General features: G+C 42.9%; 1 protein-coding gene across 1 annotated transcript; it reads left to right on the top strand.

The window, feature by feature from the left end:
* The first annotated feature begins 5,444 nt into the window (after nt 1–5,444).
* Nucleotides 5,445–14,625, top strand: LOC106820987 (protein unc-119 homolog B-like). Its single transcript, XM_014825608.1, is given in 5 exon segments — nt 5,445–5,503; nt 5,633–5,719; nt 5,722–5,746; nt 11,172–11,344; nt 13,691–14,625. Coding segments are annotated over 4 exon segments (378 nt in total). The 5' UTR covers nt 5,445–5,503; nt 5,633–5,661; the 3' UTR covers nt 13,813–14,625.
* The last annotated feature ends 1,061 nt before the right edge of the window (nt 14,626–15,686 follow it).

Genomic DNA, 15,686 nt, shown 5'->3' with positions numbered 1-15,686 from the left:
ATTTAGAAAAACAGTACGCAATCTAGGACCTGTGTAAGGAACAGGTGGCAGGATACCTAGATGACATAATTATAGGAACACCGACAAGGGTGATTGCTAACATGGTTGCAGAAAACACTGGAGAAAATATGAGATTTGTGAATAATTCTCCTTGAACTGAAAAAGTGCTATTTTGATCAATCTGAAGTGGTGAGTGGTGTTACTTGGGTGACCGAATTGCAGAGCGAAGCGTACAGATGGATGTGCAGAAGTTAGAGAAGATTCGCAATTACTCCAAAACCTGTGAATAAGGCAGAGGTAAAGAGATTCTTAGTCTTTGCAAATTATTATTGCATATATTCGTGCCATGATTCACTGAGTTGATGGCATCAATTTGTTTGACCTGACAAGAAATGATGCAAAGTGGCAATGGGAATATCCGAAGATGGTCAGTTGACTATTTGCGTGAAGTGTTATGCACGGACTCGTACTAAAAATTTTCAACTTCGGACAACCATTTATACAGGCACATCTGATCAGATCATCGTGGGTGTGTTGGCATAGTGTGAAACTGATGGGGATGACATATCCCAACCAGTCGCATTTATCTCGAAGAAGTTGAGTGACATATATATGGAAGTGAGATGGTGCACAATTAAGAAAGAAGCACTTTCCATCCACAGTTTTTATTTTATTTGTTGGTTGTAGAGAAATTCACATTGAAGTGTGATCATAAACCACTACGGTACCGTATATATACAAGAGTTGACGCAGACGAAAGCGAATATAACACGTTGGTGGTTAGGGTTGCTATCCTATAGCTTTTATATAGTTATATTCGCAAGCAAGAAAATGTCATAGCTGATACACTAATTCGGCCAGAAGAGCTTCAGCAAGATTGCTGTGTGAAAAGCTATCAGTATTTTGAGTTGCCACTCAAAACGTCGAATACAACCAAGCTCTTACTATCGTAAAAGGTGTGCAGCTTAGGTAAGCTTCTAAAGCAGAGTCAAATTAAGCCGCTTGACAAAGTGGCATTCAATTTATTGTCCCAATTTATTATAGGTTTCCCCAAAGGAAATAAGCACTTGCATTAAGTACAGGGTGCATTCTCCAAATATGCAGAAGCCTATCCTAGAAAGGACTGCACATCATCTACAATGACAAGTGTTTTCGTGAACAATATAGGTACTCAGTACACACGACTCGGCGTGAGGTGCAAACCTTACACCTGCACTTATACTTATAGCAGAAGTATAGAGATTATTAGGAATACGCGAAACCTATAAATTGTTGTGGAACCTAGTGAGTAATATTAATAGCGTATTGGGACGCGCTAACCAATCCATCTTGCAACTGCTTAAAGCTGGGAGGCGTGGATAAATGTTGCGCTATTTAATTACTAGTATAACACAAATATCTCGTACTATGTGCTGTTCGGTCAGGACTCGATTATGCCAGTCGACGTACTATATATAATCTGTCTCGTAGCAGGAAACTGCAAAGAAAAACGAATTTAGTGTACGGAAACAGACTGATAGTGATAACTGCCGGCAGACGTACCAGACTGGAAGTTGCCAGAAACGCGGAGGAGGGGCTAGAGAGACAGTTCGCACTCTAAATGATTAAGAGTCGCGGTGCTATTGAAAGTTGGTAGCTATGTCTTTGTGAGAAACAAACAAAAGCCTGGAAAAAACTACAAGCTTCAAAAGAAGAGTAATGGTCCGTCTTGGGTGCTATAAGTATAACGAAAGCTGGAAATACGATTGATATTGGCAAAAAAACGCATTGTAGCTGTTCAGTACATCGTAGACATTTGGAATTGTCACAGGCCTGAAGCTGAAAATACTGATTTATGGACCCCGATCGTGTCAGCGTAACGGGTCGATTGGCATATTGTGAGGATGACACAGCACTTTAATATTTTAAAAGCCAAATGAGTGATTGCGAAGTACCTTCGAAGTTCGAGACAGCGGTGCCAGAAGAAAGAGAGCAATGGGTTGAAATGACGGCAGATCGAAATCGGAGGGGCAGGATGTTAAGTCCGCCCTTTGATAATGTTACAAAATACAACATCATGCCGTATCTCTAGAAAACCAACTTATTATTGTTACTGAGAATAGTGTATACATAATGTAGGCTCCGCTCGTATATCGCCGATTTTTGCGGTGGTTAGGTAAGGTTTGTAGACTTTGTGTATCTTTGTTATAAATGTACATACACATGTATTACTGGTTTTTGTTCAAAAGTTCTGTAAACCTGTGTTTATGCATTTTCTCACGTGTTGCAGCCTGCGGGTAATTAAACATATATACATGGTGTATGGTGGAGATCTCAATGAGCATTGGCATCGGCAATTACCGTGATAATTGATGGATGTTTTAGATTACTAATCTCCGGAGCATTCGCGTTTACGTACATCACTACTCCCAAACAACATTCACATTGGCTAGGTCCCGTTTGAATATTGCACAATTGTATCAATTTCATCTAATTCCTGTTTCATAATTTTAAATATGGTGCAAAATAAAGCCTTATCAAGTTAATGTTATAATTCTGTGCATGCTAGTTATTTAAAAAAACGCATGTACATTGATATAGTATATAAATAATACATTTGTGATGGGTAGTATGTAATGGCGTAAACATCCTCATTCCTGATGACTGTACATAACGTTGTATACATGTAGCTGATATGTGTAATCAGTTTATTCACTGGCTTCTCCCCTGAGATAAGCCAAACCCCAATCAGTTGAGAAATTACACGCTATAGGCTTTATGAAGGAATCATGTGAATTTGCGTGTATATATCTCCAGTGTATGGTTGTGTCTATATTTATTTGTTAGGCCAGCTACATTACACATGCTCAACACTGGTAGGTATCACATATGTAATATGTTGCCTTGGTATATATATATATATATCAGGAGTTCTACTCCTATTCCCTATACTCTATATATATATTCCCTATTATCTACTTCTGATATATATAGAACCATGAAGTGCTTTCGTGTGGCGTACAGATCTTGCGTGGGACTTTACAAGCAAGCTGCTAGGTTGGTGGTTTCCCAGACAATGTTATTGATCTTCTGTATTACATTAGGGAATGTACGTACTGCAGCCGGCATGGATGGATATTGTAGGCTTTACCTGCCTGCCAGTCAATGTTGAAACGCGCTCCCATATGATGTGCAAGTGCAAGCCAACAACGCAGCGCAGCTGGGAAAATATTCATTTAAAACTGATATATATATATATATGTGTGGCCGTGCATGAACACATTTCTCAAATGCAACACCTTTTTACCTCGAGGCAATTTCATATATTTCGAAATATATATTTACTGGTAAATCCATAAAATGTTGTATAATAACGACATTGACCACTAGGGCCGTAGCTACCATTAGGCAATAGGAGGCAAATGCCTCCTTGAAAAATTTCTCAAAAAAAAAATTAAGCGGGCCCCATACCCCACGCCCTATTGGCTCGCTTCGCTCCTTGTTCTTTAACTCACAACATTTGCCTCCTACAAAATTTACCTCTGGCTACGGCCCTGTTGACCACCCGTCGCATTATGTACGTACGCACGCACGCACGCACGCACGCTTGCGAGCAAACACACATATATATAGCAGTTATAATTGTGTAAAAGATAAATAATTATTACTATATTTGTGGTTCATTCGTGTCATTACTCGAAACCTGTAGAGAGATACACAAACGTGAACGTGCGCTGGTGCACTTGTACCTTTGCACATCTATGGTACCACCTGTTCTTGTTATATTAAATTTATACTAAATAAAAAATCTCCCAGGGGCAGCTACGTAACTACTTGATGAACATGAAAACACAACCGCTTGTTAATGATACATCGGGGAGGCGGCAGTTTTCAGCACAATTAAATTGCAAGAAGTAATTTGTCAACAGCTGTGTTTGAAACCCACACGTAGGTGGTGGCAGTGTCGGCTTGTTTAAACTGCTGTGATTGGCACGCATAACACTAAAATGAATTAGCCTGCACTCTTCAGTGTGTGATATTTTGAGTATATTGGAAATCCTGCCTGAAATGTTGCATTTACTTTGTGGATGCACTATTGTGGTTGTTCGAATTTTAAGTGATTAGTTCATGTTATTCCTACTAGTCAGCTACTAACCTATCAATTTCGCCTACATGTATAATTATGTATGTACCTCATATTATTATTTAACCTAAAATATCGATTCTTGTACATGCGCTGCACGTAAAACTGTGTTGCACACTTGCGAAGTATACCCAGGCATAGTGATATACACGTTTTCATTTTACATCTGCACCTAGCACACTTCACTAATACTTTCTCAATGGCAGACACCTGACCTGATATTCGATCGAGATTACAGTGTGAAGAGTGAAACGCCAATACACCCCTAATTGGTCATGTACTAATGAAGCTGGGTGTGTATGCAAATAGTACACTGTAGTAGCATGTATCTTTATCGGTTTCCATAGTAACCAGGTGGTCTCATTGATTTGTTGTTGTGGCTACCACGTTTATAATTGGTTTACTGTCTGAGTGCCTGTGCTTCTGATTCGCGTTGTTTAAATACACTGCCACTGGCTCTTCCAGCTATGGCATATGGGCTTGGTCTAGTAATATATATAGTGTTCTCACTATTGTGCACCAACTACAGCTTATGATATAGCGTCATATTATATAGTACCAGGGTACGTTCCGGTATACCGGACCGTACCCAGGGTACGTTCCGGCAGTATCCTGGGAAACATAGACCCTGGCAGCTCTAGTAGTATATAGTGTTGTACGTCACTATTGTGCGCCAACTAGAGCTTATAATATAGCGTAATATTGTACACTTGTAATCGTTTAGTCATATTCATACTACCCTTATCGGAAACCTACCATTTTTGTTGAATATTAAATCTACTATGCAGCTAATGCCAGCTATGCTCATGCTACTCACGCTGAGAGGGTCTCCACTATATATGTCTCCCTGGGTACGGTCCGGTATACCGCCCAGAACGTACCCTGGTACTATCTACATAATATAACTATGCCGGACCGTACCTCGCCTACTTCACTAACGAGTCTAGGGAGTGTCCTACTCCCGAACCCTAACCCCAGCCCTAACCCTAACCCTAACTCTAACCCTAACCATATCAAATAGTGACCAAGGTATACTGGACCGTACCCAGGGTACGTTCCGGCAGTACCCCAGGGGACATAGACCCTATAGGGTCACTAACATAAACCAACCAATATCATCACAGTTATAATAGACATAGTTCATGACAATTGACGGCAGTTATATGTTAGGATATATATTATAGAGAGAAAATTTAAATAGTATTGACACCAGCTCACTATATACCACTACATACCACAACTATACACATATAGATTACTATATATGTCATACACAAGGAGAGAGATAGATAAATTGACTATATATAGAGAGAAATCAAGGTATAAGAGCTGGAGAACAACAGTACCTTTTCGCGAAAATAGCAAAGCCACCGCCCACAGGTAGGCTAGGTAAATTTACTTGTCGTGGGAATGTGTGAACTTGGTCGAATCACCTGTGCTCGCACGACGGCTGTTTTCTGCGACCCAAGCAGTGCTGTTTCAATCCTCATTCGTTTCATTTTCTTGCAGAGAATGAAGATGATGACTGGATTCGGGCGATGGGGACCTGGGACCCGAACGCCGGCCGATTTGTTCGCTATCAGTTCACGCCACAATTCTAAAATTGCGGACAGTAGGTGCAACGTAAGTTGACCGGTGTGATGTGTGCTCAGTGACAGTGTCGTCCCACCCTTAGCTTTGTTAAATAACAAAAAATATATACAGACAAAGAAAAAAATAAAAAAGAAAGACCTATTAGAAAAAAACACGATATAGACTACCAAAAAAAATATTCAATATTATAACAGAATCGTAGGTCCGTTTTCGTGATGCATATATAGGATCTCAGCTATAGAGCAATGAGTGAACCGTGGTCAGTTACGTGATATGTTCAGGTACTAGTGTGGTGTTTGGAATGGAACATTCACAAAACTTGCAGAAACGAGTGAATATAAAAAGTACGAACATTTCAAAATGGCTGCTGTCGTCGTAGTGCAGAGTGCATGTTGGGATTGCTTGAGATGGGCTATATAGTGGCAGCAGATACCAGCAACAATTGTTGCATTTTATGCAAGAAAAGCATGAAATTTCTAGCATAGTTAGTATATACCATGATGTTTTATCTTAAGATGTGGGGCGTCAGATATTTTGCGACCTCTGAAGACGCGTGAGTAGGTCAAATCCAAGAATGGCCCGCCAGTCCACGCCGTGTCTTAATGTTCAAACAGCTGCATTAATTTTAGAACCAAACAGCCATAGAAAAAGAATTTAAGGTGTCCGATTCCACTAATTGGGATCGACCATTTATGATAGTCTATGAGATTGGCATAGAACATCAAAAGCAAGACCTTAGCGACCAAGGTGAAAAGGTTGAATTACCGTTCCCAAAAAGTCAATAACACATAAAATATATTGCATAATCATATTCCGGTAATGTTCAACAACAGAAGCAGAACACACACAGCCAACCCACAAAGTAAAACAACAGCATCACAGGACACAGCAACAGAGCACTGAGAACAACAATATCAGAGCAGCGTCCAAGAGCTGACCTATCAACTCCACAACGCAGCGACAGTGGATCATTCATGACGTTTTGCTGCTCCTGCCTAGGAAGAAGGTAGTCACACAAAAGAGGCATGACCGCAGATTGTTTCCATTTGCCAGCCCCAGTCAGATGGTTCTGGAAATCTCTGGATCCATGACCAATGCCTTGTTCCAAAGTTGGCCTGGTAGCAAGAGCGCTTGATGTGCGGCCTGGTGGAGATTGTTCTCTAAGAGTTCTAGACTCTGCTGTGACAGACGCCTGTTTTCCTCAATGCCATTCACTCTCGTGGCTCTCACTGTTCGGTTCATACAGCAGCACCCACCAAACGCTCTAGGCAATAACATTTGATTCCTTCACTGACTTCACCTCGGGCATGCTAGGAAGTTCACTGAAAGCATCATCACCTCTGGAAAGACTTCCAAGTTTCCGCAGGCATCTTCTTTCCTCTGCAGCGAATGCAGCTACAGTGTCACAAATTTGGTGAAAGCGTGAAAGACTGGGAGAGTGACGACAGCAGTGGTTGGATTCAAGTTGTGGCAAGCATTTTGTAAACAGTCAGTACGCGAACCCGCTTGAGCCAATCACCAAAGGCCCACCAACAGCTCATGCAGGAGGCTATCTTTGGCAGCATGAAGCCACAGCCAGTAGCCACCACATCAGTAATCAATGGTACGTATTGGTTACCCTTTGCACAGCAATCTGCCACAATGCAGAAGTAAGACCTAAGTGTCAGCCTCCTCTTGTGAACATGGGCAAGGCGGCCCCAATGATGACTCGACAGAGAGCACAGGACCCCACTCTCACACACTGTTTTTGCATACAGTCCTTGCCTTCTGCTCAAGATAAATGTGAACAGCGCGTGAACAGGAAAGCAAATAATTTCGGGTTTGTTCCTCCGATTGACTCGAAAGAAGTCCTTCCAGTTCTTTGGCATCCACAGGTAGAAGGAGACACCCTTTTCCTGATGCCCTTTTCCCCTAATTCTGTCTGAGTGAGGCTTTCAGGCTGGCAGGTAGGCTTACATCCCAGACAAGGTCGATGGCGGCTTGCATTCTTAGAGTTGCAGCAGAGATGGTATGGTGCAAACACGTCTTTTTGCATACTCTTTTAAAATGCTCTTCGATGTCCGCAGGATTTAGCATTTGAAAGCCACAGGCTGCATCGGCATCGAAAATTGTTGGGCATCAGCGCACCGGGCAACTATTGTTCCGAGCAGATCTGATTCCAGGCAGCGAAGTAGCTTCGCTTTAACCCCGAACACGCATTGTTTTTCCCCAGTTGACAGCGAGCTCGGCGGGGCTGCTGGTTTTCCTGGACGAAGAAAATTGTTTGATGTCTCCATCTGAGTATTGACATGGAGAATGTACAGCCTCGGAACAAGAGACCAACAGTCACTCTCAGTTCAGCGCAAGCCTGTGGGCGCTTCTGTTTGACTTAATCTTGACCGGTGGCTTAACTGAAAAGTGGCAACTTGTATCTTTGGAAGTGTCCTGTGTGACAGGTGTGGTACACTGTTCTAAACCATTTCTGTCATCAAACTTAGTGTACTGCCTTCTGCACCAAGGGTCCTCAAATCTTTCTCACAGTTTCTCAGGCACACTTTGGGTGTCCGCATGATGTCCCTTGTGTATGACTAGTAGGATCTTGGCTGATTTCTCTAGAAATGACTTCTCGCATCTCTTTCAGCACTGTCACAGTGCCTTAACCTCTTTCAGGAATTCTGGCTTGCACTCCAGGTGCTGGTCATGGTGAGGGTGTCCAGTGTCATCAGCCTACCCGTTGCTTTATGCCTGTTCCTCAAGCTCCTGTAGTTGAATCCTGGCATTTCTGGCCTTGCTACCATCCCATCGCGTCTGAGTGCTCCTAGGATTGGCCTGTCAGTCCTATAGCCCCACCAGAAACCTTTCACCAATTGGCATTGTTTTTGCTCATGGAACTGGTCAAGTGCCATAGCAGACAAACTTGTTGGCTGGTTTTTGTGAACCACCCACGAAGTTTCTAGACTTGAATGCTGCTAGACCATGCTTGGCTAGGATCTAGACAACATCCAGGGCATGATCGGCGTCAGGAGTTTCACGTACAGAACTGGAAGTTAACAATTCAAGACCAGAATATACATACAGATTAAACCAGCAGCAAGAGAACACAGCCCCCATGAAGGGCTTTATGTCACCAAGTAGTCAAAAGTGCGACACTGGCTGTAGCACCACTCCTCAAAAGACCGGACTATCTGCGTAGGCATGGGCATCAGTATCATCAGATGTAGCGAGTCTTCATTGTAAGCTTGTTGGAGGAGTGATAAAGGCTTGCAGCTGTGACTTGGTGTACATGGCGTGTCATGGTAACAATGCCTGCATGTATGAAGAATTTGCTGTTCCCGGAACTTGCAATGTCAGCTGTACCAAGGGCGTTCGTCCCCCCCCAACCACTGTCCTTCGCAGCCAGTCTCCCAGCAGACTTCAAACATTGCCCATCTTCGATGTGTAGACCCGCGAACATGATCACAAGTGATCCTCTCCGTGAAGTGGCTGGCCAGGTCCACTGGACTTCCTTAGCACGAGCATACAGTGTTGGTCAACAGGCTAAGGACAGGATCTGGCCAGGGTTCAGTGCTGGCAACTTGAAATTGATCATCAAATATATGGGAATCTTAATATTATTTTGAAATTAACATCTCTTGGTGTTATTTGCAAATTTCAACCGATTTCTTATTTTTTGGTAAATTTTGACGGCTTGACCTTGGCCTAAATGCATGTCCTTTGAGTTGTAGCGATCTCCAGGTATCACCAGAAACAAAAAAAATAAATGGTCATCCCCAATTTAGTTGGACGGCGACACCTTAAATGTTTTCTACGCTGCTTTTGGTTCCAAAATTAAGCGCGTTTGAACATTAATACCCTGTGGACTGGCGGCATCTTGGATTTGACCTCTCACGGTCCTAGAAGTCAAATCTGACTTCGCTCCACCATGCTGAAATTAACATCATGTATACTAACTATGGCTAGACATTTCATGCTTTTCTCATAAAATGGCACAATTGTTTATAATATGAGAGGCTTATGCAATCTGTACTAATATATATATATATATATATATATAATATAGGTTTGGTAAAAGAAATAGGTCTGCACAGAAAGAATAGTCATGTACATGTGGTTTAGGAGTAGAAACAACGGTTCCATTTGGCAAGATTTTAATGGATCAGTTTAGCAACTATACGGTAAAAACAGTAGTCATTCCAGAGCATGATGGGACGCCATACTCCACGGGGATGTAATTCGATCTTTGCATGCACAGTCACATACTCCTCCCAGAAGAAGAAGACACATTAAATTGATTAATCATTCATTTAACAGTAATCTGATGCTCAACTAACTTGTTTGTAGTTAAGTTATTTAAACGAGTTATTCACGAAGCTGCTGCTACTTTACTGTGATAGCACTGTAGCCTGGGTAGAAGACCGCTACAAGTACAAAGTTTGTTCTGCTAATTATTATGGCAAATGTGCAATGTGCTAAATATCGCAACACCTCAACAGAAGTAATTTTTGCAGGGACACAGTTCCATGCAGATTACGACTGGGCTGTGAAGCTTATGTAGATTTTTATTAAATACTAATAAAAATAAATAAAATAAATAATTTTTATAATAATAATTTTTATAAATAAGGTGTGGCGGACAGTTCAAAGACTCCATCTGAAATGAGTGAAACTGCCCACATTGCAAAATATCGGCTTTTTTTTTAAATATAGCTCGTTGAACACATAGGCAGTGAGTAATGTCGGCATTAGAGAGCATCTTACAGAGTCACACATGATACTCTGGCAAATGGTTTTCGAGTTTGCTGCACGAGCGATCACATCATGGTATTACACTGTACATGCGGTCGCGTGAGATGCATGACTAGCCGATATCTCATTGAACTTTTTTAAGTCTCGTATTATAGGGGGTTGGGTTGATGATAGCCGGAAAATCGCACAAATGCTTACAATTGCTTGTCAACATCCTAAAAGATCCGTATTATTGACTATATTGCTCCTGATATCTGAATATGGAAACGATGGTGTATCTCGTCAGGATATGGAATCATAGGATGATATCCTTATAGTGAAAAGCAGTGTTCAAAGGGCGTCGTTAGTGAAATTTCATAAGTAAGTAAGTCATCCAAATATTTTGCTATTCCTTAAGTAAAACTACCATTTATTTCTTATATATATTAAAATTTTTCCAACTCTACTTTAATGACACTCAGTACATAATGAATTTATGTCTCAACGAAATTAATTGCTAGAAAAAAATATTTTTGTTGTATGTATGCTTTTTGACTCATAGTGGTATTATCCTTCCATATCAAACGGCACCATTTCACAGGAGCTTTAAAAGTCTTGTACTCGCGTCCAGTGTTTAATGGCATGTCTAACGTACTGTGTCACCTCTAACATCTCTTGATGCTTCTAACACTTCACTTCACATCTAAAAGTTTTGCTTCGTGTGTGGTGATTTTTTCTGTCTGTCTTTTAGGGTGGAGTTTACAGTGGGGGACAAGCCAGTCAACAAGTTTCGCATGATCGAGCGACACTTCTTCAGGGAGCAGTTGCTTAAAAGCTTCGACTTCGAGTTTGGCTTCTGCATCCCGAACAGCAAAAACACGTGCGAACATATATATGAGTTCCCACTGCTAGACTCTGACGTGGGTGAGTGAGTCCTTGCCTATCCCTGCTGCCGTAACTATGACGTCTAGACTCTCTGATAAGGTAACGGATGGATGCTGCCTCTCGTCCATTACTCCTCTTTCATATTTAGTTAACAGAGTGCGCGCAGTTGCTGGCAGGTATTGTGAGTAGGTTCACCCTAACTTGTTATGGTCCGAGTGGTACTGAGTGGATTGAAACAAGTTTTATGGACAACTTTTGCAACCATGAGCTTTCAGCAGAGAGTTGCATCTCTAGGGCATTAGCCATTAAGGATAGTCAACATTTGCTTCATGCACTGAGCTGTAAGCTCATAGAAATCTGACAAGAGCTCAATTTTCACATTGGACCCGAGGATTCGCACAACGATATTTCCTGCCATCGATGCGCCACCAGCCATCGTAAAGTACTCTGCCACACGACTTTTTTGCGACGTGCGACTGCGCGAGCGAGTGAACAGTGATTTCGCCATTGCTGTGCTTCCATCATCATGGCCATTAGCTGCAACCCCGCGGTCGCAGCCGCGGCAGTAGCAGTGACCACGTCCGCGCGTCATCACGGCGGCCACCTCACGCGTCGTCTGCGGGCGCTCATTAGCGTAACGATGCCCTGCAGCGCGCGCATTGCACCGTTACTGACAGCTCAGGTATTTTGTTTTTTTCGGCGGTACGGTTTTTTTTCGGTAGCGTAGGACGGAGGGTCACAGGGAAAGCGGCGCTTACGGCACGCTGACGGGACGTTATCTCTGCTGGACGGTGTTTCAGTGGTGGCACGCTGAGTAAGGAGTAACGCGATATGTCCCTGGATATTCCTAGCAGTAACCTCGTTTGTAGGAGTCGAGCCTGTCTGATGACACGCAAACCAATCGATAGCGCGTGAAGGCACTGGGGTGATGTCCGCTCACAGCTGTGCTCTAATTCGCATTGAATCTTTGCTGCAAACGATGAAATTCTGGCTGCATTGACTCGCCGTTAAGACTGAGTTGATATATTGATTGTAGGTGTCGTGCTGGCAGTGGCAGGTACGTGCGCTCGGCTCTATAAGTGTTCGTTGATTCGATGTGTCACAATTTCAGATCCTGTGCGTCAGCGGTCGCAGCAGAATAAAGCGTATTATATCTGTGTATAGGTTTAGGTTTGCTAATTCATAACCATGTGGTGGCTGTTGTTGTGTTTTGCTTATTAGTCTATGATATAACTAAGATCTTTGTAGGTAGACATGAGCATCACGAAGCAGTGCAACCGTACTGACGGATGGCTGCATGCCTTGTCTGCGTACGAACGCTCCCACAATAGGCACACAACAGCGTGCATGCACGAAGAGACACAACATGCATACAACTGCGCACACACACATCAACACGCTCATGCACACAAAACGACGACACATTATAATTATGCATGCACATGCACTCACAGCAGAGCGCATGCACGCGCGTGTATAATAACGTGCATGCATCCACGTGCACAACACGCACGCATGCACTGTCGCAATAACATACCCGCGTGCATGCATGCGCCCAACGTGTGTATGCGTGCCCATAACGACACACATGCATGCACTCGTGCAACAACCAATAGATATGCGTGCACGCGCGCAATAAAGCCCTGGACACACTAGGCGATTTTCACCGGCGACTCAGTCGGGCGACTCAATCGCCGGTAAAAATCACCTAATGTGTCCAGTCAGTCGCGCCGATTTTCGAGTCGGGCGACTGAGTCGCGTGAATCAAACATGTTTGATAAAATCGGGCGAATATTTCAGTCGCGCAACTACAATCGCCTAGTATGTCCTGGTCGGCGAATGAGTTGCCTGAATGTACAATTCATCAGCCAATCAAACGGTGCCATTTTCAATCATGTGACTTTCAATCTAGGTGGCGCGAGTGTTTTAGTGTTGCAGCGGGAAAAAAATCGTCGATGAATTTGCTGATATTCGCCTAATGTGTCCACTCAGTCGCCCGACTCAGTCGCCCGACTCATTCGCCGGCGACTCAGTCGGGCGACTAAATCGCCTGAAAAATCGCAGAGTGTGTCCCAAGCTTAACATGCATATACGAGCACAACAAGACGCAGCCACGCGAAGGTAGACTGGGTGCCATTACAGCAAATCAATGAGAACGTAACGTCAATGCACAGACCTCGTTACAATATACTTTTCTGGCTAGCGCTGTATATTATTTTGAAAACAAACAATGTTTTCGCTGTGTAACCGTCTGTGCGATTGCGAGCGACCAATCGACCACTGATGGCGGAACTGTAAACATAAGAGCACGCTAAGATAGTGATATATTCTTGCTGGCTTCTATTGATATTGAAACCTTCTCTTTCTCGTTCTCTCGTTCTCCAGTGCAAGATATGATTGATCGACCGTACGAGACCAAGTCGGACAGCTTCTATTTCGTTGAGGATAGGCTTATCATGCACAATAAAGCGGACTACGCTTACAATGGCGGTCAGCAGCAACTCTGAGGCTTCATCTCTTCGGGTCATACCTAAATGTGCTTCATCTGTCCGCGGAGAGTCCTCAACCGTATAGGTACCAATTAACAGGGTATTACATGCTGCACCAGTATTTCCCACCTATTGCAATATTCGGTGCATACACACGCTGCATTCCCAGGTACCACAGAGCAAGCAGTAGCAAAATTAGGTCAATCTAATCGTTAATTGAAGGTGCATTGTCACCCGACTTGCGTACCAGTGTATAACTCCCTCCCGCCAGTACCATCAGCACCCCCCCGAGTAATGCTACTGTATATATTTAATTATTGTGTCAATGGTGTGTTCCACGTATGAAAGGTGAAGCAAGGGGAGTGAACGTTATCCTTTTCATTCCATCTAATAATGCTTAGTCAGCATTGGTAAGATGAGATATATCGCTAGATGGATAAGGATGTGAGCTACAGTGTACATAGTGCGTACTGCGTTTACAGTATACATTCAGGATTGCCGTGAGAATACGCATCCTGTCCTAAATTCATTGGCCATACTTGGTGGTCATGGTGAAATGACAGCCATTAGCGGGTCAATAATCGTATTGCAGCTTTTATAACCTCTTTTAAGGCACATGAAATGTACTTTCTGCTGATCTATGAAGTGTTATTGTGTTGTCATCTGTCGACCCTGAAGAGGGCTAAACTTGATTTATTTCCCACCATTTCTTCATAAGCTCAAGAAGCCATAACTAGTGCAGTTTATCACTGCGTTCAACGTGAAAAAGTCACCATCTCACGATAAAATGCTAAAATCTATTAAATGTGAAATAAGATCAGAGCACCTGAAGTAAGTTTCATGCGTGTATTTCGGAGAGTCTTGTGGTTTGGCTAAACGTTGTTCTCACTACACGTAGCCAGGAATATAATACATGTGTATTCTATCTTCATTCTGTGCTATTATAGGCAGCTCTGAATAGGTGTTCCTGCAACATGCAACTCAGTGATGACCAGAGGCATTTTCACTTTATTCCCGTAACCTGTTAAAGTGTGATCACGTAGGTGTAACAGATTGGCTGACACGTACACTACCTCTTCTTGAACTTGAAAGGCTAAAAAAAAGTTTTGTCATCTAATAATTATCAGGCTAGGTGTTTTCTTAGAAGTATTTTCGGATTCGTGTAGCTGTACTGCTGGCGTCGAGAGAGTTCCCATTGTCCATTTGCAGTATGCCAGTATGTGGCACGAATATTTTGAGGTTCAGTTGCTTCACTAGCTGTTTTAATTACACCGCGTCATAGAATAATCGAAAAAATTGGTCAAGTCAAGAGTGTAGCAGGCTGTTATATTATGAAATTAGCAAGCTGTCAAGAGCTACTTGATGCAAATGATTCCTCGCCTTTCTTAGTCATTCATCTTCACTTCTTGCAGCTGATGTCGCATGCCAGCACCTATTTTTGTCCACCTATCCGTGAACCGCTGGTGGAAAATTGTTATTAAAGGCTACGATGGTGACAGTTCTGCACGAATTGCGTCAATGGCAAGCAGCTAGACCTGAGTCAAAGGTTACGAGCGGTTTCGCATTATCGCTGATTTGTGTGCCTTTTCAATCGATACGTCGCTGAGCGTGGTTGCAAATGCAAAATTCAAAGTGATATATATGCATCGCACAATATCACATCAATTATTAGTTGTCGCGGCTGAATAATGCATGCGAGCCTTGCCGCTGTACGCCGTAACGTAAACGCCTCTCCGCAGCCTCGAGTGTAGATGATTGGGTTGCTTGTCGCGACGAATCACTGAAAATTTTTATCGCCTGTTCTCCGCTCCTGGTAACACTGCCGTCGCGCCGGTAGCATCTCCATTACTCCGCCGGTCGCCTTCACCAATTATTGCAAAAATCTCGGCTAC

This window comes from Priapulus caudatus, unplaced genomic scaffold, assembly GCF_000485595.1.
Source record: "Priapulus caudatus unplaced genomic scaffold, Priapulus_caudatus-5.0.1 Scaffold3, whole genome shotgun sequence".
Taxonomy (NCBI): domain Eukaryota; kingdom Metazoa; phylum Priapulida; class Priapulimorpha; order Priapulimorphida; family Priapulidae; genus Priapulus; species Priapulus caudatus.
This window is presented reverse-complemented; position numbering and strand designations above follow the sequence as displayed.